This window comes from Rhinatrema bivittatum, chromosome 9 (genome assembly GCF_901001135.1).
Source record: "Rhinatrema bivittatum chromosome 9, aRhiBiv1.1, whole genome shotgun sequence".
In the NCBI taxonomy this organism is placed as follows: Eukaryota; Metazoa; Chordata; class Amphibia; order Gymnophiona; family Rhinatrematidae; genus Rhinatrema; species Rhinatrema bivittatum.
This window is the reverse complement of record NC_042623.1, coordinates 55687897-55710617: the sequence shown is the minus strand read 5'-3', so window position 1 is coordinate 55710617 and position 22721 is coordinate 55687897. Positions and strand designations below refer to the sequence as shown.

Here is a 22721-nt window from a genome sequence, read left to right as displayed (position 1 = left end):
CAGTCTGGAGGTACTACCTGTGGAGATGAAGAGATGAACAGGAACAGGAGGACACTGGAACTAGGAAGCAGGAACAGAACTGGAACAGAAGGATCCTGGAAGGAGAATTGGAACAAGACAGGAACAGGTACAAATGCAGAGACAATCTAGCACCCGACCCAATTGTCAAGGCAAAGAAGTGCAGGCAGGAACTTCCTTATAATGGAGAATCAATCAGGGCGCGCCACGGAGCTAAGACACGCCCTTGGCCCTACAAGAGGCCGGGCGGTCCGCGTTCACGCGCGTAGCAGCATGGCCAGCAGTGCCGAAGACGCCGAGCTCCGGCGTGAGGCCTGGTTCGCAGTAGAAAGCCCGGCGACCGCCGCCGCAGGACGCCGGGGCCTGGAAGTACTAGCAGCTGCCACTAGGGAGGCCGACTCAGGACCTGCCGTGGAACCATGAAGGTGAGCAGGCCTTTGCATGGGATGGGAGCAGATGCAATGCATAACATTACCCCCCTTCTAGGCCTCCTCCTTCGTGGCTGTGGCTTGTCAGGATGAGCCCTATGAAAGGCTTTCAGGAGCTCCTTATCAAGGATATTATGGTAAGGTTCCCAAAAATTCTCCTCAACCCCATAACCCTCCCAGGCTAAGAGGTATTCCCATTTCCTTGACGCCGTCGAACATCAAGGACCTCTTTTACCTGGAGGGAGGAGTCATGCTCAGCGGAGACCCGTGGAGGAGAGGGAACTCTGCGCGAAGGCCAGGAGAGGACCAATGGCTTCAACAATGACACATGAAATGTCACGAGTAGCTGAGTTGGTATGATACCGCTCCCACTCTTCGGATTACAGGAAATGGTCCTATATACTTTGGAGCCAAGCACTGAGAGGGAAGTCTCAGTCATATGTGTCGAGCGCTTAGCCACACCTTTTGGCCGGGACAGAAGAGTGGAGCAGGACATCTATGGATATCAGAGTTACCCTTGGAGTGTTCAGCGGCTTGGGAAAGACGCTCTTTTACTTGGTTCCATATCTGATGAATGGTGTGAGCCATTGATTGAGCCGCTGGAGATAGGACTGTCAAGGGAACAGGAAGAGGCAGGTGGGGCTGCCATCTGAATACTACAGAAAATGGGGAAACATCAGTGGCTGCAGCAACATGCGTGTTGTGAGACAGTTCAGCCCAGGGAAGAAGATCAGAATAATTACCTTACTGATCATTTACATAGGAGCGGAGAAATGTCTTCAGGGTTCAATTGGTCCTTTCAGCTTATCCATTGGCCTGTGGATGATAGGCCGATGTGTAGCTTAAGGAAATATTGAACTTCTTACATAGAGAACGCCAATACTTGGCTCCAAACTGTGGTCCCCGATCGGAGATGATCTCCTTGGGGAGTCCATGAAGGTGAAAGATATTCTTTAAGAACAGCTTTGCTAGTCCTGGGGCTGAAGGGAGGCCCGGCAGAGGAATAAAGTGTCCCATCTTCGAAAAATGGTCGATGATGATCCAAATCACCGTGTTGTTCTGAGAAGGAGGCAGGTCCATGATAAAGTCCGTCGAGATGCTTGACCATGGTTCAGTAAGTGCTGGGAGTGGTTGCAGTAAGCCCCAGGGCTTTCCAGTTGGCGGCTTCTGCTGAGCACAGATGGGACATGAGTCCACAGAGTTTCGAGAGTCTTGCACCATACTGGGCCACCAATAGTGTCTTTGTAATATCTCTAAAGTTCTGGCACGGCCTGGATGGCCTGCCAACTTGGAGTCATGGGCCCATTTCAGAACTCGTTCACGTAACCTCTTAGGAACGACAGTTTTTCCAGTAGGAACTGTAGTGGTCACGGCAAGGGAAATATAGGCAGGATCAATAATGAAGCTAGGAGCTTCAGGAACATCTTCAGGTTCGAAGGATCTGGTCAGCGCATCAGCGCAAAGGTTCTTAGAGCCAGGGCGGAAACAAAGCGTGAAGTTGAATCGTTCGAAGAAAAGTGCCCATTGGGCCTGTCGAGAGTTCAGGAGTTGAGCCTCTTTCAGAAGCTCAAGGTTCTTAAGGTCTGTGAAGACATTAAATTGATGTTGTTACCCTTCCAACCAGGAAGTGCCAATTTGACTGTGAGGAGTTCACAGTCACCAACGGTGTAATGCTGTTCCATGGGGGAAAACGTATGCAAATAGAAAGAACAGGGGGTCAGTTTGCCCTTGGGGGAAAACTGGCTCAAGATGGCTCCTGCGCCAATTGCTGAGGTGTCGACCTCCACAACGAAGGGACATGTGGGGTCTGGGTGCTGCAAGCAGGTGCCGGAGCAGAACACTTCCTTGATAGTCTGGAAGGCAGCAATTGCTTTGGGTGTCTGACCCGGGTGTTGGCCCCTTTCCTAGTCATTGCAGTAAGTGGGGCAACTAGGGAGGAATAATTAGCAATGAAGCTCCGGTAATAATTGGTAAACCCAAGAAAACATCACAAGACTTGGAGACCTACTGGCTGGGGCCAGTCGCGAATCCCCTGGACTTTCTCGGTGTCCATGGAAAATCCTCGGTCAGAAATGATATACCCTAGGAAGGGTAAGCGATTCCGCTCAAACAGGCATTTTTCCAGCTTGGTGTTCAAGTGCTTTTCTAGTAGACGTTGCAATATGATCCTGACGTGATCTCTATGAGATTCCAGGTCTTTTGAAAAGATCAAGATGTTGTCAAGGTATATGACTATGAAGGAATACAGAAGGTCTTGGAAGACTTCATTCATAAGGTGGTGAAAGATCGCTGGGGCGTTATATAGCCCAAAGGGCAACACAGTGTATTCGTAGTGACCATCCCTTGTGTTAAATGTGGTTTTCCATATATCATCAGGTTTGATACGTATCAAATTGTACGCACCCCTCAGGTCAAGCTTGGAAAAGATTCATGCCCCCTCAAGGCAATTGAACAGTTCACTGATGAGGGGCAATGGGTATCGGTCCTTGCGAGTTATGGTGTTGAGCCCCCTGTAATCGATACAGGGGCGTAGGCTGCCATCCTTCTTCTTGACGAAGAAGAACCCCGCACCAGCAGGGGAGTCAGACGGACGGATGAAACTTTTCTCTAGGTTCTCCTTAATATAATCCAACACAGCTTGAGTCTCAGGTTGAGACAATGGGTAAGTACAGCCTTTGGGAGGTATAGTGCCCGGCAGGAGTTCAATGGGACAGTTGAACTTGTGTAACTGAAACAAGGTATCTGCTTTCTGCTTCAAAAAGACACCATTGAAGTCAGAATACTGCAGAGGCAAACCAGGTAAGGTAACAGACTTCAGGACAGGAACAACTGGAACTACGGAATGCAAACAAGTCTTCTGGCATTTGGAGCCCCACTGTACCAACTGTAGGGTTTGCCAGTCAAACTGGGGTTCGTGAACCTGGAGCCATGGCAGACCCAGGATAATTGGGTGCGTTGATCAATTCAGTACATAGAAAGACATCTCTTCCTCGTGAAGGGTACCCACGGTAAGAGGGACAGGCACTGTCCGGTGAGTAATGAGTCCTGGAAGATGATCCCCCTGAATGGAGGCAATGTGGAGACTTACCTCCAATGGTTGGAGAGGGATGTTCAAGAACTTGACGATGTCATCCATAAGAACAAGAGCGGTGGTAGCAAAGGTGTGGGCCTTAATGCCCAGGGAAACAGGAAGCAAGAGTTGAGGGCCAGTAACAGTTGTGCCCAAGCTCGGGACCCCCACCGGGCTTAGACATTGCAGTTTCCCAGCTGCACTGGGCAGGACTGCAGACGATGTCCAGAAGTGCCACAGTAAAGGCAAAGACCCTCCTTCCACCGACATAACTGTTCCGTCGAGATAGGTGCCCATGATTCACCTCCATAGGTTCCACCACGGAGGACGGTAGTGGTGCTGAATTCTTCACCAGAGGGTTGGAGGTACTTGTGGGACGCACTATAGGAGAGCGTGGAGCCTTTACTTCTAGGCGTCTTTGCCGGAGACAATGATCAATCTTTGCCGGAGATGATGATCAATCCCCTCCCGGCCAGGGAAATCAGGTCCTCTATAGACGTAGGAGTCTCACAGATGGAGAGCTCATCTTTGAGAGCACAGGAGAGTCCATCTAGAAAGATGGCTTGCAGACAATCTTCTTGCCACCGAAGCTCAGTGGCTAGAGTTCAAAACTCCACCGTGTACTCAGAGAGGGTTCTCGCCCCTTCATGGAGGTGGAGTAAATTGTGGCTAGGAACAGCCTGGCGGCCTGGGTCTACGAAGGTCTGCTTGAAGAGAGCGATGAATTCAGATAACTTGGAAAGAATAGGATCGGAACGTTCCCATAAGGGAGAGGCCCACGGAAGGGCCTTCTCATCCAGTCGAGACAGAATGAAGGTCACCTTAGTAATTTCCTTCAAAAACAGGGAGGGTTGCAGTGCAAACTGCATAAAGCACTGATTAAGGAAGCCACGACAGGAACGTGGGCCCCCATTATATCGAGGAGGTGCAGGAAGTGCCAAAGATGCTTTGGGAAGCATGGTGGCCGAGAGGCCCACAGGATTGGCCAAAGCTGTATCTTGTAGTTGGGAATGGAGCTCTTCTACTGAAGAGGCCAGCATTTCCAAGGCTTGATAATGTTTAACTGTGGCGGCCAAACCCGGTAGGGCCCTGGAGCTGGGAGACTCCACCGAGTCCATGGCCTTGACAACCTGTTGCACTCAGGGGTGGACTTTTGTCTGTGGCAGTGGAGATGCGCCTCCTGGTAGGGACCAGGAGGCCACTGCCCCCAGGGGGCGGAGCATGGAAGGAGACAGAGGCTAGGAAAAGCTTCACCACTGGAAGCCCAAGGTCCCCTCGGGAGGAGCCCATAGGGACCCGGGCCGCTTGGACTTAGGTGAGCCTTGTAGGGCCTCCTGGGAGAGTGGAAGTCCAGCATGCCCACAGACAGGAGGAGAGCATGGTCAAGTTCGAGACTGGAGGTCAGATGGAGCAAGGAGGACCAGATCAGCGTAGGAGATGACAAGGCTAGGAACAAAGCCAGAATCTGCAGACGTGGTCAAGCAGGCAGAGGTCAGAGTCCAGGCGTCAGTCTGAGGAGTGATCAGCAAAGCTAAGGTCAGGTACTAGAGGTCAGGTGAGGTCACAAGCAGGCTGAGGTCAGAAGGTAGGCAGCAGGCAGGCAAGTCAAGGAACAGACTGGAGTCAAAACGCAGGCAGCAGACAGGCAGGTTGAGGAACGGACTGGAGTCAGAAGGCAGGCAAGCAGACAGGTCAAGTAGCAAAGAGAGGTCAGTACCAGTGAATCAGTCCAGAGGTACTACCTGGGGAGACGAAGAGACTAGCAGGAACAGGAGGACACTGGAACTAGGAAGCAGGAACAGAATTGGAACAGAAGGATCCTGGAACGAGACTTGGAACAAGACAGGAACAGGTACAAGCGCAGAGACAATCTAGCAACCGACCCGATTGTCAAGGCAAGGAAGTGCAGGCAGGGACTTTCTTATAACGTAGAATCAATCAGGGCGCGCCGCAGAGCTAAGACCCACCCTTGGCCCTACAAGAGGCTGGGCGGCCCACGCACCACGCGTAGGGGCATGGCCAGCAGCACCAAAGACACTGAGCTCCGGTGTGAAGCCTGGTTCACAGTAGAAGGCCCGGCGACCACCTCCGCAGGACACCGGGGCCTGGAAGTACTAGCAGCTGCCGCTAGGGAGGCCAACCCAGGACCTGCTGTGGAACCATGAAGGTGAGCAGGCCCGTGCGTGGGACGTTATCGGACGGGGCACGTAACAGTAATATTGGATGATGTTAAAACAGACCAGGCTATAGTGTCTACTAAGGCATATATAAACCAATTAGCTGAACAGAGTGCAATGTTAATAAAAGAAAATCAATATGTTATTCGAAAAATGGAAAACCTTGAAAATCGGATCTGAAATAATAATTTAAGATTTAGGAGAATTTACCAAATACCAGCCATTTCCGTGAAAGAAATGTGGAACATATTTGCAGTGGAGTTTTTAGAAATTCCTCAGCAGGCTATACCTCCATTGAATCAAGTTTATTACCTTCCCTCGTGGAAGAAAGTGATAGGAAAAGATCAGGATTTTCAAGAGATTTCTCCTTTGAATGTATCAGAAATACTAGAGTCATCTAACTTGGGGGAGGCCCAGCCTGCTACAATGATCATTTCTTTTCTACTAACCACAGATAGAGATTGGGTTTTAAGGCTATTCTTTAGAAATATTAAAGAGAAATTTTGTCAATTAAATGTGAGGATCTTTACAGATATCACTAAAGAAACATAAACAAGAAGAAAGCAATTTCTTTTAATGAGACAAAAACTTGTGCAGATGGGAGCCTTGTTTAAACTAAGGTTTCCCTGTAAATGTAGTATATGCTATAAAAATGTCAGGTATTGTTTTTCCAACCTTAACAACTGACAAAATGTGTAACAGACAGAAGTAAGGATGAAAGCTTGGTGTTAGCAACCGCTTAAGTGTTGCGATTGGTTCTCAATTATAAAATAAACTCTCCAGTTAGGATTGTGTTGTTAATTTCTTAAGTATTTTGTTAGTTGTTTTTTTTATAACCTTCAAATAATTTAAGGTGAACTCCTTTTTTGTGGACTTTGAAAATGTATGGTTAAGAATTCAATGTGATTATTATAAATCTATATATTAAGAATTTCTGGAAACCATAAAATCTGTTATATATCAAGGACTGCTTGATTATTAAGTTGAAAATTGATTAAAAAAAAAAAAAAAAAGATGTGTCATAAGCCTAGGTATTCTCTAACTACTTTATATAACTTTTTGCATAATTTAGATGCACATACTACTTTTGAAACACTAGCAACAATATGGTAAAATGATTTACATAGTGACTTAGATAAAGGGAACATGTTAACATGTATTGCTATCATGTATAAATCCACTGAGACTGCATTACTACATGACTTACAATTTCATATTTTACATAGAACAATAATTTGACTTGTACGAACTAGACATATGAATATCATTGTCTCTGATGGATGCAAGAAATGTTCTATGTCAGCAGCCACTCTAATTCATTGCTTGTGGGAATGTACATGGATATTGTCATTTGGGAACCCAGTTATTCAACTACTAGCTAATATAACTAAAATGTCGATACCCATAGACTGTGGTACTGCTATATTATATCATGTCTCTCAGAGAGCAGTGGTGGGGAAGGCTCATAAATATTTGCTTGCTAAGGCCTGTTTACTGGCGAAGTGCTGGCTGGAATTATTTCCATCTGATAGAGAGATATGGTAATCCCAAATATTTGATTTGATGACTATGGAATATGGAACTGCAGACCTGTAAACTGAAAAAGCACAAAACTTTTATTCTGTTATATGGGAACCCTTTCTATAGAATTTGGATCCAGTTGAGACAAAAATGTATAGTTTTTTTTCATATTTGTTAAAGTCTCCAAATTTATACTGCTTAATTCTTCATGTATCCTACTCAGCGATTTTTCTTTCCTTTGTTATATGTAGGGAGTGGGAAGGGGGTTTGGGGAAATATTGAAAACATCGAATCTCTATCTTTCATGTTCTTGTGTTTCTGATATTGGTGTCAATAAACAGTTCTTTAAAAAAAAAAAAATCCTGTGATAAAAATGTTTACTTACTATGTTGATGTTATAGGTTGGCGCCATTATTCAAGCCACAAATGATCCATGTCTTAACTTCACCTGCACTACATCTGGCCTAATCCCACAATATAATCCCTGCTCCACTCAGACATACTGTACAGCGGTGGGTATAAGTAGAGAAAAAGTAAAGTTTATCTAATATTGTATTGTCACCTGAAAAAAAAAAAAAGAATTGGCAGTTTTGAAAATATAAGGCAAAAGTTTGCTTTCAAATTATTTGCACTCTACATGTTTTCCACATTTCATGTATTTGTTGTCCCTATTTGGGCTGCATCTTGGACTAGAACACCTGTCTTTGCAGAGATTTACCATAGCTTGCCAATTGTCACCAGCATGTTATACAAGCATGCCTACTGGAATGACAATTGTCATGATGCAAATTTGTATTTTATTTGGGAATAGAAGAAGACACCAAATCAAGGAAATATTTATTAATTAACATAGCAATTTTTACTACAGAACCATTTTATTTATTTATTATACACTTAATGAGGAATTAAATTAAGTGACTCATTACAACCTCTTATGCATGGCTGTGAAACATGTAGAGCAACCATGTAATGAAATTTCTGGTTCTTAACCACACTCTTTCTCAAGAAAAATATTGTGCTTTACTGTTTTTATCAAAATACAGATTGTGTATGCTAGTTTATCTGGAGATGAAAATCTTTTTAGCAACAGCAAACTTATGTATATTTAAACTCATGGTTTACAGATTCGTTTGCAGTTTTACCTACCTATGGGATAAGCAGACTAGATTAAAATTTATAACAGGTGTATATTGAGGGAGCACTTACCACTGCTACTATCAGGATGAAGAGGACTCTATTAATTAACAGTTGAAATGAAAAGACTGACTGTGTGTCTTTCTCCATTGTGTGCTCTCTCTACACAAACCAAAACATTTTCTTATATATCAGCATACTTGTTTTTAAAAAAAGCCTCCAAAACAATATTTGAACTTCTCTATCTCAGTGAAGGAAGGGTTCAGCCATCTGCTGAAACAGTTTGTAAAATTAATTATGGCATGAATCACAATATTGTTAACCAGTAGTTTGCATCAAAATGACATTAATTTAAGAAGTTTGAAAAAATGCAGGCATTCAAGATGTATTGCAGAAGATACACTTCAAAATATTATTTATATTGTGGGACGTATAGTCTCTAGGGATGTGAATCGTTTTCCATATCGTCTTAACGATAGAAATCGTGTGGCAGGGCAAGAAAATCGTCTTAGGCACGATTTTTTAGTTAAAAAATCGTTAAAAATCGTTTTTTCCGATTAGTGCGCACTAACTCGAGTTAGTGCGCACTAACGGGAGTTAGTGCGCACTAACTGGGAGTTAGTGCGCACTAACTGAAAATGATACAATTTGACACTTTTCAGGTCAGTTAAGGTCAGTTTAGGAATGAATATGTATTCCTATTGGCTGCCCTCTTATTTATTCTTGTTACCAAGTTTCCTACTGACAGTATATGGGGGATGGGAAATGGAAACAGTTGGTAGCTTGACAAAACAAGTAATGTGATCAGTCAATGTGACTAGAACTTGTGCCCTAACCCTGATACCAGGGGTATTGTGATCTTCCTGCAAACAGTGCCCTATCCCTATTAATACCAGGAGTGTTGTGATCTTCCTGCACACAGTGCCCTATCCCTAATACCAGGGGTGTTGTGATCTTCCTGCACACAGTGCCCTATTCCTGATACTGGGGGTGTTGTGATCTTCCTGCACACAGTGCCCTATTCCTGATACCGGGGGTGTTGTGATCTTCTTGCACACATCCCGGTATCAGGGATAGGGCACTGCATGCAGGAAGATCACAACACTCCTGGTATTAATAGGGATAGGGCACTGCATGCAGGAAGATCACAACACTCCTGGTATTAATAGGGATAGGGCACTGCATGCAGGAAGATCACAACACCCCTGGTATCAGGGATAGGGCACTGTGTGCAGGAAGATCACAATACCCCGGAGGAGTGAGGGTCAGGCAGCTCCCCCCTGTCTGTGAAGCCAGCCTCTCACTAGTAATGCAGGGAGGGAGCTGTCTCAGACTTCACCATCCTCCCCCCCCCCTCACCCACACACCATTCACTAGCTGGGACATGGGGGAAGTCAGGAGTGAGGGTCAGGCAGCTCCCCCCTGTCTGTGAAGCCAGCCTCTCACTAGTAATGCAGGGAGGGAGCTGTCTCAGACTTCACCATCCTCCCCCCCCCCTCACCCACACACCATTCACTAGCTGGGACATGGGGGAAGTCAGGAGTGAGGGTCAGGCAGCTCCCCCCTGTCTGTGAAGCCAGCCTCTCACTAGTAATGCAGGGAGGGAGCTGTCTCAGACTTCACCATCCTCCCCCCCCCCCCTCACCCACACACCATTCACTAGCTGGGACATGGGGGAAGTCAGGAGTGAGGGTCAGGCAGCTCCCCCCTGTCTGTGAAGCCAGCCTCTCACTAGTAATGCAGGGAGGGAGCTGTCTCAGACTTCACCATCCACCTCCCCCCTCACCCACACACCATTCACTAGCTGGGACATGGGGGAAGTCAGGAGTGAGGGTCAGGCAGCTCCCCCCTGTCTGTGAAGCCAGCCTCTCACTAGTAATGCAGGGAGGGAGCTGTCTCAGACTTCACCATCCTCCCCCCCCCCCCTCACCCACACACCATTCACTAGCTGGGACATGGGGGAAGTCAGGAGTGAGGGTCAGGCAGCTCCCCCCTGTCTGTGAAGCCAGCCTCTCACTAGTAATGCAGGGAGGGAGCTGTCTCAGACTTCACCATCCCCCCCCCCCCCCCCTCACCCACACACCATTCACTAGATGGGACATGGGGGAAGTCAGGAGTGAGGGTCAGGCAGCTCCCCCCTGTCTGTGAAGCCAGCCTCTCACTAGTAATGCAGGGAGGGAGCTGTCTCAGACTTCACCATCCTCCCCCCCCCCCCTCACCCACACACCATTCACTAGCTGGGACATGGGGGAAGTCAGGAGTGAGGGTCAGGCAGCTCCCCCCCTGTCTGTGAAGCCAGCCTCTCACTAGTAATGCAGGGAGGGAGCTGTCTCAGACTTCACCATCCTCCCCCCCCCCCCCTCACCCACACACCATTCACTAGCTGGGACATGGGGGAAGTCAGGAGTGAGGGTCAGGCAGCTCCCCCCTGTCTGTGAAGCCAGCCTCTCACTAGTAATGCAGGGAGGGAGCTGTCTCAGACTGGTATCAGGGTTAGGGCACTGTGTGCAGGAAGATCACAACACTCCTGGTATTAATAGGGATAGGGCACTGTAAGAGATGACTGTAGTAGATTGAATAAAGATCTGATGTTTCTGCTCTCCTCACACCAAACAAAAACAACACACAAGCAGAGAAGCCCTTCTTACAAAGCTGAGCTAGTGAGTTAAGTAGGAGGAAAAGTAAACATACTGGTGCCAGTGTGGCTACTTAAAAAATACACTTACCAACAATCAATTACATATATTTGAACTGTGTACAGTTCCAGCCAGGACCACCTTTCTAAAATGCACAGTGATTGGCAAATTCAACATGCACTAGCATTTCAGGTGCCTGCTAACAAAAATAATAAACAAACAAGTTCTAGTCAGGTGAGTGCTGATCATTACATTACTTTTTTTGTCAAGCTTCCAACTGTTTCCATTTCACATCCCCCCAACCATATTGGTAACATCAATAGATAAGAGCACAGCCAGCCAATAGGAATACATACATACATATTCATTCCTAAGTGACCTTTACTGACCTGGGAAGTGTGAACATTTTGTTTCATTTTCTGTTGGTGTTCGTTAGTTTCCAGTTCCATTTCCCATCCCCCCAACCATCACCTCAGTGGTAACCTTGGTAACATCAATAGATAAGAGGGCAGCCAGCCAATAGGAACACATATTCATTCCTAACTGACCTTTCAGTGACCTGGAAAGTGTTTATTTGTATCATTTTCAGTTAGTGCGCACTAAATCGAGTTAGTGCGCACTAACGGGGAGTTAGTGCGCACTAACTCGAGTTAGTGCGCACTAACACGATTTAACGATTTTTAACGATAAATCGTTAGAATTTCTATTGTATCGTGTTCTATAACGATTTAAGACGATATAAACATTATCGGACGATAATTTTAATCGTTGAAAAACGATTCACATCCCTAATTAGTCTCCCATAGTGCAGAGTTTTCTCCTCTCCCATAGGGAAGGAATAGCCTTCCAATCCATTTTCCTCACAAATCCAGGTAGAAAAGAGAATCAGTTTATTAGCTTTGCTGGGTACCACATCCTGTGATGAAGAATGAAGAAACCTTATACACAGCTACAGTCTACAGTCAGGCCCGTTCATGAGCAGCATATTATCATGACTTTACTCCCAAAACTTGAACCTCACTAAAAGGGGTATCAGCTCTGTAGAAATTATCATCAAGTTGAGGCCAGGCTGCAGGGGTGGAAGTTGATTATAGTTTTCATCCTAAAGCCCTCCTCCTTGGGAAAAGATAATCCCACCCTTGAGACTGCTATATTGCATTCTCTTCCAGAATTATAATGTGCAAGTGACAAAAGGCATCACACCACTGCAATATATTATAGTTAAAAGAAAACAGTACCTACTGTGTATTGTTCAGGATTTTAACACTATATATGAAAATAGTGATGCAAAACCTATTCATTAATTATAAATTCCTGTGAACAATCATGTTCAGAATGGTGTCACAAAATATCTCACACATTCTGGATGTGATTAATCTGTACTAGTTATGATGTCGTCAATGACACAACAAAGAGTTCCAACCAGATACCATGCCATGTGATGTACTTTGTGACTATGTTTTGAACATTTTGAACATAGAAATTGCAAGGAGGCTGTTTAATATAATTTTCAATACCCTGCTTAGTGGCAAAATAGCTTGACTAGATACATTTTCAGCTGAAAACTGCAAGATGAAATGTGACTGTAAGCAAGTTTAGGGGTGTAGGGACCTGTCTGCTACAGAACACTTCCAATTGCTCTCCCACCTTACTTGCGATCCTAAGTCAGGAAAAGAAAACATATATTCTCCTCAGAAACAGACCTTTACTTATTAGATTCAGCAGGGTTCAGCATTTAGAAAATAACAATTCCTGTCTCTAACATTGTGGCCACTAAGCATCAGTTTTCCCTAAAGAAAGTTCTGCAGCCTTGGTGATTTCACACATGCCATAAACCTTAGCCTGCTTATTATATTAATACTTATGGCTAACTTATTTACCCTTGGTCCCAGCTTCAGGCAATATCACTCTGTTCACCTCTGAAGCACACACTGGCTAGAGATTTGGAGAATTTGGGTAAAGGAGAAGCTTGCTTCCATGGGCTTAGAGCAGTCAGGTAGCCCCAAAAGGAGACTTCCTTCTGGATCTGATACTTGCTGGGTTATCTGGTTTGTTCTGTCCCCTCATTATCCCAGATTCCGTGCCACTCACTGCACCTGAGCCGGGGGTGTCTTCTCTCTCTGATATCCTGCCCTGATCTCTTGGCCACACCTAGTCTTCTCCCTCCTCGATAGCAGGGCTGCTGGTCTGCTTCAGGTTCCCCTTCTTTTTCGTTCAGGGGTCCCTTCTCTGGTTTCAGGGTTTTTTCTCAGGATTGTCCTTCAGGGTTTTTTCTTAACCTCCTTCTTCTTCTTTGCCTACCTGTCTTATATTTCACAGCTGATGAAAATGCATAATATCATGCATAACCATGTGGTCGGTGGAGAGACCTTTGCCACATTGCAGGTATTTTTACCTCTCCCAATTACTTTGGGGGGGGAGGGTCCTGCCATTTTGCATGTCTTCTTCCCCCTCCCCATTTCTTCAGGGGAGAACTTCTACATCTGTATGCCAAATTGTCTGCCAGTGTCAGCATTTTTCTCCATCTCACACTGCCCCCCCCCCCCCAAGGGAGGGGGGTCTTTCTGATTCTTGCTTGCTTGGCCAGTCCAAGAGCCCTGCTTATGAGCTTAAGTCACATTGTCTAGGGATGTGAAGAAGGAAAAAAATTGTTCGATTCATTTTTCATTTCGCCAGGACCCAAATTCATTGCATTAATTTCACAGGGGGAAAAACCAATTCGTTGATTAGTTTTATTCATTTCCCATTAAATTCAATGGGGGAAATATTTGCAGCCTATTTTTTGCTGCAGAATTGGGGTTTTCTTATCAATTCTGATGAAACTTCTGGGGAGCAATCATAAGAACGAGAAAAGAGCTCCAAGGTACTTAGACTGTGGCAAAGTGGCACAAATAGCCTAAGGCACTGTAAAGGGGCAAAGGGGTACCAGGAGTGGCAAGAGTGCTTTAACAGAGGTGCAAAGCAGCAGCGAGAGTGTCAAAAACACACCACAGCTTCAAAAGAGAGCACTGATAAGAGTTGCATGAACCCTCGAAGGCATCACGAAAGGCAAAGTGGCAAGACAAGTGGCATCAACATCCTACAGCACAATGAAGGGGGAACATAGCAAGCAGAAAGAGTGTCATAAAAAACCACAAGGTGCCGAAGAAGGTACAAAGCAGCAGAAAGACTAGCACAAACATACTAAGAAACCATGATAGTGGCAAGAACACCACAAGGAGTAGAGTGAGTCATCTGGTGTATGGCAGCAAGGCAGAGTGGAAGAAAGTTGATAGGGGCAAAACAGGCTGGCAGAGCATAGGTAGTCTGGTCCCTGTGGTTTTGATAGGGGCAAGGCAGGCTGACAGAGCTGAGGTAGTCAGGTCCCTGTGGTTTTGATAGGGGCAAGACAGGCTGGCCCAGAGAGAGTTCCCTTTCCTTTGTGCAAGAAAGAGCTCCCTAGAATGGGTTTACCCCTAGAGTGGGGTGGTTCTATTGGTATCTATTGAGCTCTCGCTGGTCTTCTGGTGGATGTAAAAGATATACAAATGAGAATTTGGAAGGCCGAGCCAGAGGAGGTTTCCATGTGAACAGCGGTTCAACATGGGTCAGCGGGTGTTAAGAGATAGGCTGATTACACCCATGGAGAGTTCCCTTTCCTTTGCGCAGGAAAGGGTTCCCTGGAATGGGTTGTTGGCCCCTAGAGTGGAGCACGAGCCTTCAAGGTGTGGCGAGTCAATGTGGAGGAGGTTTCCATGTGAATAGCAGTTCAACATGGGTCAACAGGCGTTAAGAGATTGGCTGGCTACACCCGAGGTGATTTCCCTTTCCTTTGCGCAGGAAAGGCTCCCTAGAATGGGTTGGCCCCTAGAGTGGAGCAAGAGCCTTCAAAGTGTGGCAAGTCAACGTGGAGGAGGTTTCCATGTGAACAGCGGTTCTGGTTCATTATGGGTCAACGGGTACTAAGAAATAGGCTGGCTACACCCGGGGAGAGTTCCCTTTCCTTTGCGCAGGAAAGGGCTCCCTGGAATGGGTTGGCTCCGAAAGTGTGGTGCTTCAGTTGGCATCTAGTGAATACCCAGAAGCTGTACTTATGCACTTCAGCTAATGACAAGGGAACTTGAAGAGCTCTCAGAAATAAGAAAACTGCTACTCAAGACCAAATCTACAGTATCAACCTATGTTGACTTTGTACCCTAGAGTGCCTCTGTAAACTATGGGAACACAGAAGATAAAATAGAGTACAACTACCAATACTTTTCTATAGTACTAGAAACATTAATGGTGGCACCTAAGAAAGATTTAGGGAAAATGGCCCATATTATGAAGGTCATGAAAACTATTGAGCGTATGAAATATCCAAGCTCCAAGCTGGACAGACAGGCACAGCATTTGAGATCAGGCACTTATAGGGACATAAGGCCTGGACAGTGGACAGACTGGCACAGCATTTGAGGTCAGGCCCTTGTAGGGATGTAAGGCCTGGACGGTCAGGCAAAGGGTTTCATGTCAAGCCCTTGTAGGGACGTACGGCCTGGATGGACAGCCACAGTATCTGAGGTCAGGCCCTTGTAGGGACAAAAGGCCTGGACAGTGGACAGACTGGCACAGAGTTTGAGGTCAAGCCCTTGTAGGGACATATGGTCTGGACAGACAGGCACAGCATTTGAGGTCAAGCCCTTGTAGGGACGTAAAGCCTGGACAGTCTGGCACAGTGTTTGGGATCAGGCCCTTGGAGGTCAGGTACATGTGCTGATATTATCTGGAGCATATGAGGCAGTAGGAGCTGCTGCAAGGCTTTAAATTGATTTTATTCATCTTGCCATTCACAGGGAAAATTTGGAAACCCAAGCAAGGGCATGTTTATTTTCAAAAACACTAACATTTCCATTAACTCTGGTGCCAGCCTTGAGAAGTGAGGGCTCATGATAACCCATGTTACTGAAAATATACGTTCACTGGGCACACTGGTTGGTGGACATGAAAGATATCGCTGAGCCACTTTAGCTAGGTGTGGACAGACAGTGGACTTGTGTGCCCAATATGCTAGTGGATCTGTCTGCATGTCCTCTGTGGGCTCTGTGAGATACCGTGTCACTGACATTTGTGCTGGTGTCTCCTTTGCTTGGGTGGGCTGAGAGTCCTTCTTGCCAGCTGCTTTCACTCTAGGCCATTCCAGAACAGATGCTTGTTTACGGGCAACATGGCTTTGGCACACAAAAGTGGAGCAGGAAGTACTAGCTGTCACTGACAGAGTGCTGTTCCTGCTTGGGCTAGCACTACTCTCTGAAGTGCCAACTGTTTCCTCCACTGCTTCATGCCTAATCTGTCTCTGCCTATGGCGCACCTGTTCACGGACCTTTACTAACAGCAGGTCCCTTCACAAATGTGAGACAATTGGACTGTAGGGCGAGTTTCCCTTTTACACAGGGATCACAGACTGTGGCGAGCATGTTAAAGGTCTTAATCTCTCTTGCCCCTGCTTCTGCAAAAAGTCCAGACAATGCAGCACCTCTGCTTTCATTCCCTCTTCCTCTTTAAAGCCCTCCAAATTTTCCTCCAGAAAATTAACTATAGGGATGATGTCAGCCATGGTGGCACTTCTGGAACTCAGCTCCTCCGTGGTATCCTTGAAGGGCTGCAGGATTTTTACCAGCTGAATCACGACTAGCCAATCATGACGCCCTAGGGGACTATGCACACCTATCTCCATTTCCAGAGAAAGGTCATCAAGGGGTGTTTGCTTCTCCACTAACCTCTGCAGCATAAGGCGGAATTCCACTGGGTGCCAATGTCTTGAATGAGACGCTTGTGAGGCATCGCCAAATCAGTCTACTTTTGTCGGAGAACCTGCTCCGCCTTTACACTTCTGTGGAAGTGCGCTGCTATGTTCCTGCACTTGTGTATTAATGTATGCAGGTATTCATTCTCTTGCTGATTGGACTCCAACCCCAAAGCTGACTTTACTACTAGGTGCAGAGTGTATGCAAAGCATCGGATGTTTTGAAAGCGCCCGTCGCATATTGCCTTTAACATGTTTGCACCATTGTCTGTGACAAAGAACCTTGCCTGAAGATTCCTGTCTTGCTGGTGTAGATGCCAGCCTGCCACCATATGTCTGATGCATTCTAGAATATTGGCTGAAGTATAGGCCTCATCCATCAGGTGGGTGTGCAGTAAAGCCCACCTCCACCCTGATACTTGTTCACTAATAGAGCTGCTGCCTATCCCTGCCTCAGCCAGGTCCCACCAGTGTGCTGTCAGGGAGAGGTAAGAGTGTGCAGCATTCATGGCAGTCCAGATATCGCAGGTAAAATGCACACTCCCATCTGCCTTAGCTAGCAGCGCTTGGATGCGACTGCGCCACTGGTTATACAGACTGGGGATGACCTTTCTTCTAAATGTGGTTCTGGAGTGGACTTTGTAATTTGGAACTAAGACCGTCAGAAAATGCTTGAAACCCACATTCTCCACTACCTGCAAGGGCTGGTCATCAAGGGCAATCAGTTCCCCGATGCTCTTGGTTACAGCTTTTGAGGCTGCCTGCCTCCTTCACTGGGATAGCGTTACTGAACACCACCCCATTTCCTCTATGGTGGGTTGTCGCTTCTGACACATGGCGGGGGCTGCTGGCTTGCCACCTGCTTGCTAGAAGGGGCTGAGGGTGTGGGATGACTCTGCTCCTTTTCAACCACTTTACGCTGCCTGGAAAAAGGGGTCCCCTGACTGGTACTGCCACCATCCCCAGATGGCAGTACTGTTGCTGGGTGTTGCTTCTGCACATGAGGCATCATGCCAAAATTAGTTAGATGTCCCATTTGCTTGCATCTGCTAATAGCCCTGGCACAGTAATTACACTGAGCAAAATGGAGGTCCTCTGTCACTTTAAAGTGGCTCCAGATCACAGATTTCTTTCGTGATCCCTTCACTATAGCCTTCGGGGTGGATGCTGGCACTGGAGTTGAAGTAGTGGGTGCACCCCGAGAAGCAATGCCAGGGGCATCAGTCACACTCTGTGCCTGCGCTGACTGCTCTTCCTCCTCCTCCTCATCATCAATTTCATGTCTCCCCTGCAGCACTGAAGTGGAAGCTAAGATAGAACTAACTAATCCTCCTAAACCTTCTTCAGTTATTATTTCTTCCATTTCTGATTATGAGAATCCCACACAAGATGATTCTTCATCAGAATCAGAAGCAAACAGTGCCTGCGCTACATTGTCAGCGCTAAGTCGACTCTGCTGTTGCACTGTTGCTTTTGGGTCTCGCCCTTTAGTCTTGTATGACTCAGCCTCCCCTTTCCTCACCTCCAAAAGTACAGGTTCAGAAACAGGTGGTGGCGGTGCAACATCTTTAAATTTCAGTTTTTTCCAGATGGAACTGCCTGCCCCTCCAGAGATTTTTGATTGGAACAGCTCCCTTTTTACCTTTAATGGGGGACTGGCACTGCATTTTGAAGTGCCTTCTCTGCCAGTCCCAATCACTCAACATGTCTACCTTTCCCTGACATCAAGGATTTAATGTCACTGACTAGTGCCCTTTAGGGATTTCAGTTAAAAGAATTATTCCTTTATTGGTGAATGAACACCTCTGTCCCAATATATGTGACTCTGCAAAACTGCCCAAAGACACACGATGCAGTGCCTTGATATACACTACAACTGGGACCACTGTATGTGCACACACCAAACTTGTAACTACAAAAGAGGCCTACTAGGGATTTGGCTTCAAAGAGCACTGCTGTCCCAATATATGTGAGTCTGCAAAACTGCCCACAGATGCAGTGCAGGGGCTAGCTGGACCTAGGCGGGCCTCCGTGGGACAACTCCCAGTTGGTGTAGACAAGGGTACTCCAAGAACCAGCAGAGGTATCAGAGGGCCAAGGATGGTCTGGACAAGGCAGGGTTCCAAAGATCCAGATGCCAAACACGAACAGAGTAAGGCAGGGGCGTCCAGATAAAGATAGGCCGAACCCTGAGAGGCCAGGTCTGTAGATACTGAAGGAGAGTCCAAGGAAAGCTGGAGTCAGGGCAGGCAGCAGTGAGGCAAGGTACCAGGAAGCAGAGCCAAGGTCAGAGCCAGGAGGTCAGATCAAGCGTAGTCTAGACAAAGCAGGAATCAATATCAGAGAATCAATCCAAGCATAGTCCAGTCGAAGCAGGGGTCAATACCAGAGAATCAGTCCGAGCGTAGTCCAGGTGAAGCAGGGGTCAATACCAGAGAATCTGTCCGAAGGAGCAAGGAGAAGGCGCAGGAACAAGCAGGAGCAGGAACCAGGAACAATGACAGGAACAGGAGTCAGGAACGATGACAGGAACAGGAACCAGGAATGAGCAATGAGCACACGAACAATCATGGAGACCTGTTGCCAAGGCAGGGAACAAGTGGCTGGCTCCTGTCTTTTATACAGAGCCCCAGTGATGTCATCATCCGGGGCTGCAGGCTGCTTTCCCACCGCGGCCCCTTTAACAGTGCGCGTTTGCACACCGCTCCTAAGCCAGGATCCAGAGGAAGCAGGACGGTGGCGTCACTCCGCGGCCCACATGGGGAGACCTGTTGGGTGCAGGGAGGAACTGCGGAGGAGTCAGAAGTGGCAAAGAGAGCTGCAGGCGTTTGGGGATGGAGGCAGCTGCCCACTGCCGCGAGCGAAGGCAAACTGGAGCTGGCTGCTGGATACCTGGGGTGAGTAGGCCTGGGTGAGGCCAACCACGACCGGGACACATAACAGTACCCCCCCCCCCTTTCTGCCCCCTTCTTGGAGGTCTGGGCTTGCCCGGATGGGCACGGTGGAACTAGAGGAGGAGTCCCTTGTCCAGGATGTTACAAGCCGGTTCCCAGGAGTTTTCCTCTGGACCGTAACCTTCCCATGAGAGAAGATACTCCCAAAGGCGACCCCCTTCTCCGGACATCGAGTACTTCTTGAACCCGATAAGTGGTATTGGTCTTGGTAGAAACTGGAGATGGTGCGGGGATTCTATGTGAAGGCCAGGAAAGCATTCTCGAAGCAGCCCTATCTTCTCTTACTATACTTAATATTTCTATAGCACTACATGACATACACAGTGCTGAACAAACATACAAAAAGACAGTCCCTTCTCAATAGAGCTTGCAATCTAATAAGACAAACATTCAGGACAAGAGATTTGGAGTATTTCATAAAGCAAGACGATGGTTAAAAAGAAAAGAAAGTTAGTTAACAAGACTAAAAGCAGACAATCAGGCATAAGATTTAAAAGCTTTTTCAAAAAGAGTGGTCTTTAGATGGTATTTAAACATGGCAAGCAAGGGAGCATGATGCACCAGCTCAGGAAGACTATTCCAAGCACACGGTGCAGCCAGGTGGAAAGCACAGAGTCTGGAATTGGCAGAAGAGGAGAAGGGCAAAGATAGGAGTGACTTATCCAATGAGTGGATTGCACGAGGAAGGGTATAGAGAGAGAGATAAGAGAGGAGAAGTAGTGAGGTGCTGCAGAGTAAAAGCATTTATAGGTGAGAAGGAGGAGCTTGAGCTGTAAGTGGGAATGGATAGGGAGCCAATGCAGTGACTTCAGAAGAAAGGTTATGTGAGCATAGCGACTTTAGTGAAAGATAAATCATGCAGCTGAATTTAGGACAAATTGCAGTGGAACGAGGTGGCTTGCTGGGAGACCTGTGAGGAGCAATTTGCAATAGCCTAAGCAGGAGCAGATGAGAGAGTGGGTAAAGGTTCTGGTACTGTATTCAGAAAGGAAAGGACAACTTTTGGCAATGTTATAAAGAAAGAAACAACACGTTTTAGCAGTGTTTCGGATATGCATAGAGAAGGAGAGAGAGGAGTCAAAGAGGACTCCAAGGTTTGGGTTAATAGGACTGGGTTGATGACCACATTATCCACAAAGAAAGGAGGAAGAGGGAAGTGGGCTTGAGGAGAAAGATAAAGAGCTCCGTCTTGGCCATGTTGAGCTTAAGGTGATGGCAGGACATCCAGGCATCAATGTCAGACAAGCCAGCTGAGATCTGGGACTGGATTTCTGGTGAAATTTGTGGTATACAAAGATAGATCTTGGAGTTATCAGCATAAAGATGGTACTGCAAGCCATGAGAGGAAATCAGAGCACCAAGGGAATTAGTATATAGCGAAAAGAGAAGAGGGTCTAAGATGGAACCCTAAGGCACACTAGTTACATAACATAGAAACATAGAAATGACGGAAGAAGAAGACCAAATGGCCCATCCAGTCTGCCCAGCAAGCTTTCACACTTTTTTTCTCTCTCACATACTTATCTGTTTCTCTTGGCTCTTAGTAACCTTTTTTTATTCTATTTCCCTTCCACCCCCACCATTAATGTAGAGAGCAGTGTTGGAACTGCATCTAGTTGCATTAGTTGATAGAGAAATGGCAGTAGAGGAGGAACCACCAAAGGAAATGCTAAAAGTGCAATGGAAGAGATAAGAAGAAACTAAGACAAAACAGAATACTGAAATCCAAGCGAGAATAGAGTATCAAACAGTAGGTAGTGATCAACAGTGTCAAAAGCAGCAGACAGGTCAAGGAGGATAAGGACAGAAAAAAAACATTTGGCTTTAGCCATAAAAAGGTCATTAGTCAAGGGCTGTTTCAGTTGATGTAGATGGTGAAAACCAGACTGGAATGGATCAAAAAGAGATATAAGAAAGTCAAGACAGTGGCGGTGAACAGCATATTCAAGAATTTGAAGGCAAAAGGGAGAAGGGATATGGGATAATAGTTGGCAGGACAGGTAGGATCCAGTGAGGGTTTTTTAAGGAGTGGTATGATTAGAGCACATTTGAAGGCAGCAGGAACAGAAGCAGTGGAGAGTGATAGATTGAAGATGTGACAGATAGAAGGGATGACTGCAGTGGAAATTATTTATTTATTTATTTATTTATTTAGAAACTTTTATATACCGGTATTAGTGGGGACATCATACCGGTTCACATATTAACAAAAAGGTTTAGAAGTACATTTCAACAAGGTAGGCGAACTGGGCAGGGGGTTAACCTAGGGCAGTAGGGAAAATAGATTAAACAACAAGAAATCAACAAGAGGTCATAACAAGAAGACAACAATGTACATACAATGTGATTAAATTCCTTAATATAAGGAAAAGGGCGGTCACCTAGGGGGTATGAGCAATAGAGGGAAGGGATGTGCAGCCAGAAAATATGCGTTGCATTGGGGATACATATTCATCGGGGGGCATATTCATTGCATTCATACAATGGCGCCCCGATACGTTGATACGTGCATTCATTTTCCGGTTCCCATTAAAGTCAATGAGGGAAGTATTTGCAGCCTATATTTGGCTGCAGAATTGGGGTTTTATTATCAATTTTGATGAAACTTCTGGGGAGCAATCATCAGAACAACAAAACACTCCAAGGTACTTAAACTGTGGCAAAGTGGCACCAAAGTGGCATGAATAGCCTAAGGTACTTTAAAGGGGCAAAGGGGTATCAGGAGTGGCAAGAAGAGTGCTTTAATAGAGGCACAAAGCAGCAGCGAAAGTGTCAAAAACACACCACAGCTTCAAAAGAGAGCACAGATAAGAGATGTATGAACCCTCGAAAGCAGCACGACAGGCAAAGCGTCAAGACAAGTGGCATTGACATCCTACAGCACAATGAAGGAGGAACATACATAGCAAGCAGAAAGACTAGCACCAACACACTGAGCAACCATGATAGTGGCCAGAACACCACATGGAGTTGAGTGAATCATCTAGTGTATGGCAGCAAGGCACAGAGGCAGAGGGTAGAT

General features: G+C 46.4%; 1 protein-coding gene across 1 annotated transcript in view; it reads left to right on the top strand.

Annotated features, from left to right (window-relative positions):
• The window catches only part of LOC115099552 (integumentary mucin B.1-like), an 80984-nt gene that overhangs the window by 3599 nt on the left and 54664 nt on the right, over positions 1-22721 (top strand). Inside the window, exon 5 of the mRNA XM_029617287.1 lies at positions 7616-7726. Coding sequence (XP_029473147.1) covers positions 7616-7726 — 111 coding nt within the window. The remainder of the gene's footprint in view (positions 1-7615; positions 7727-22721) is intronic.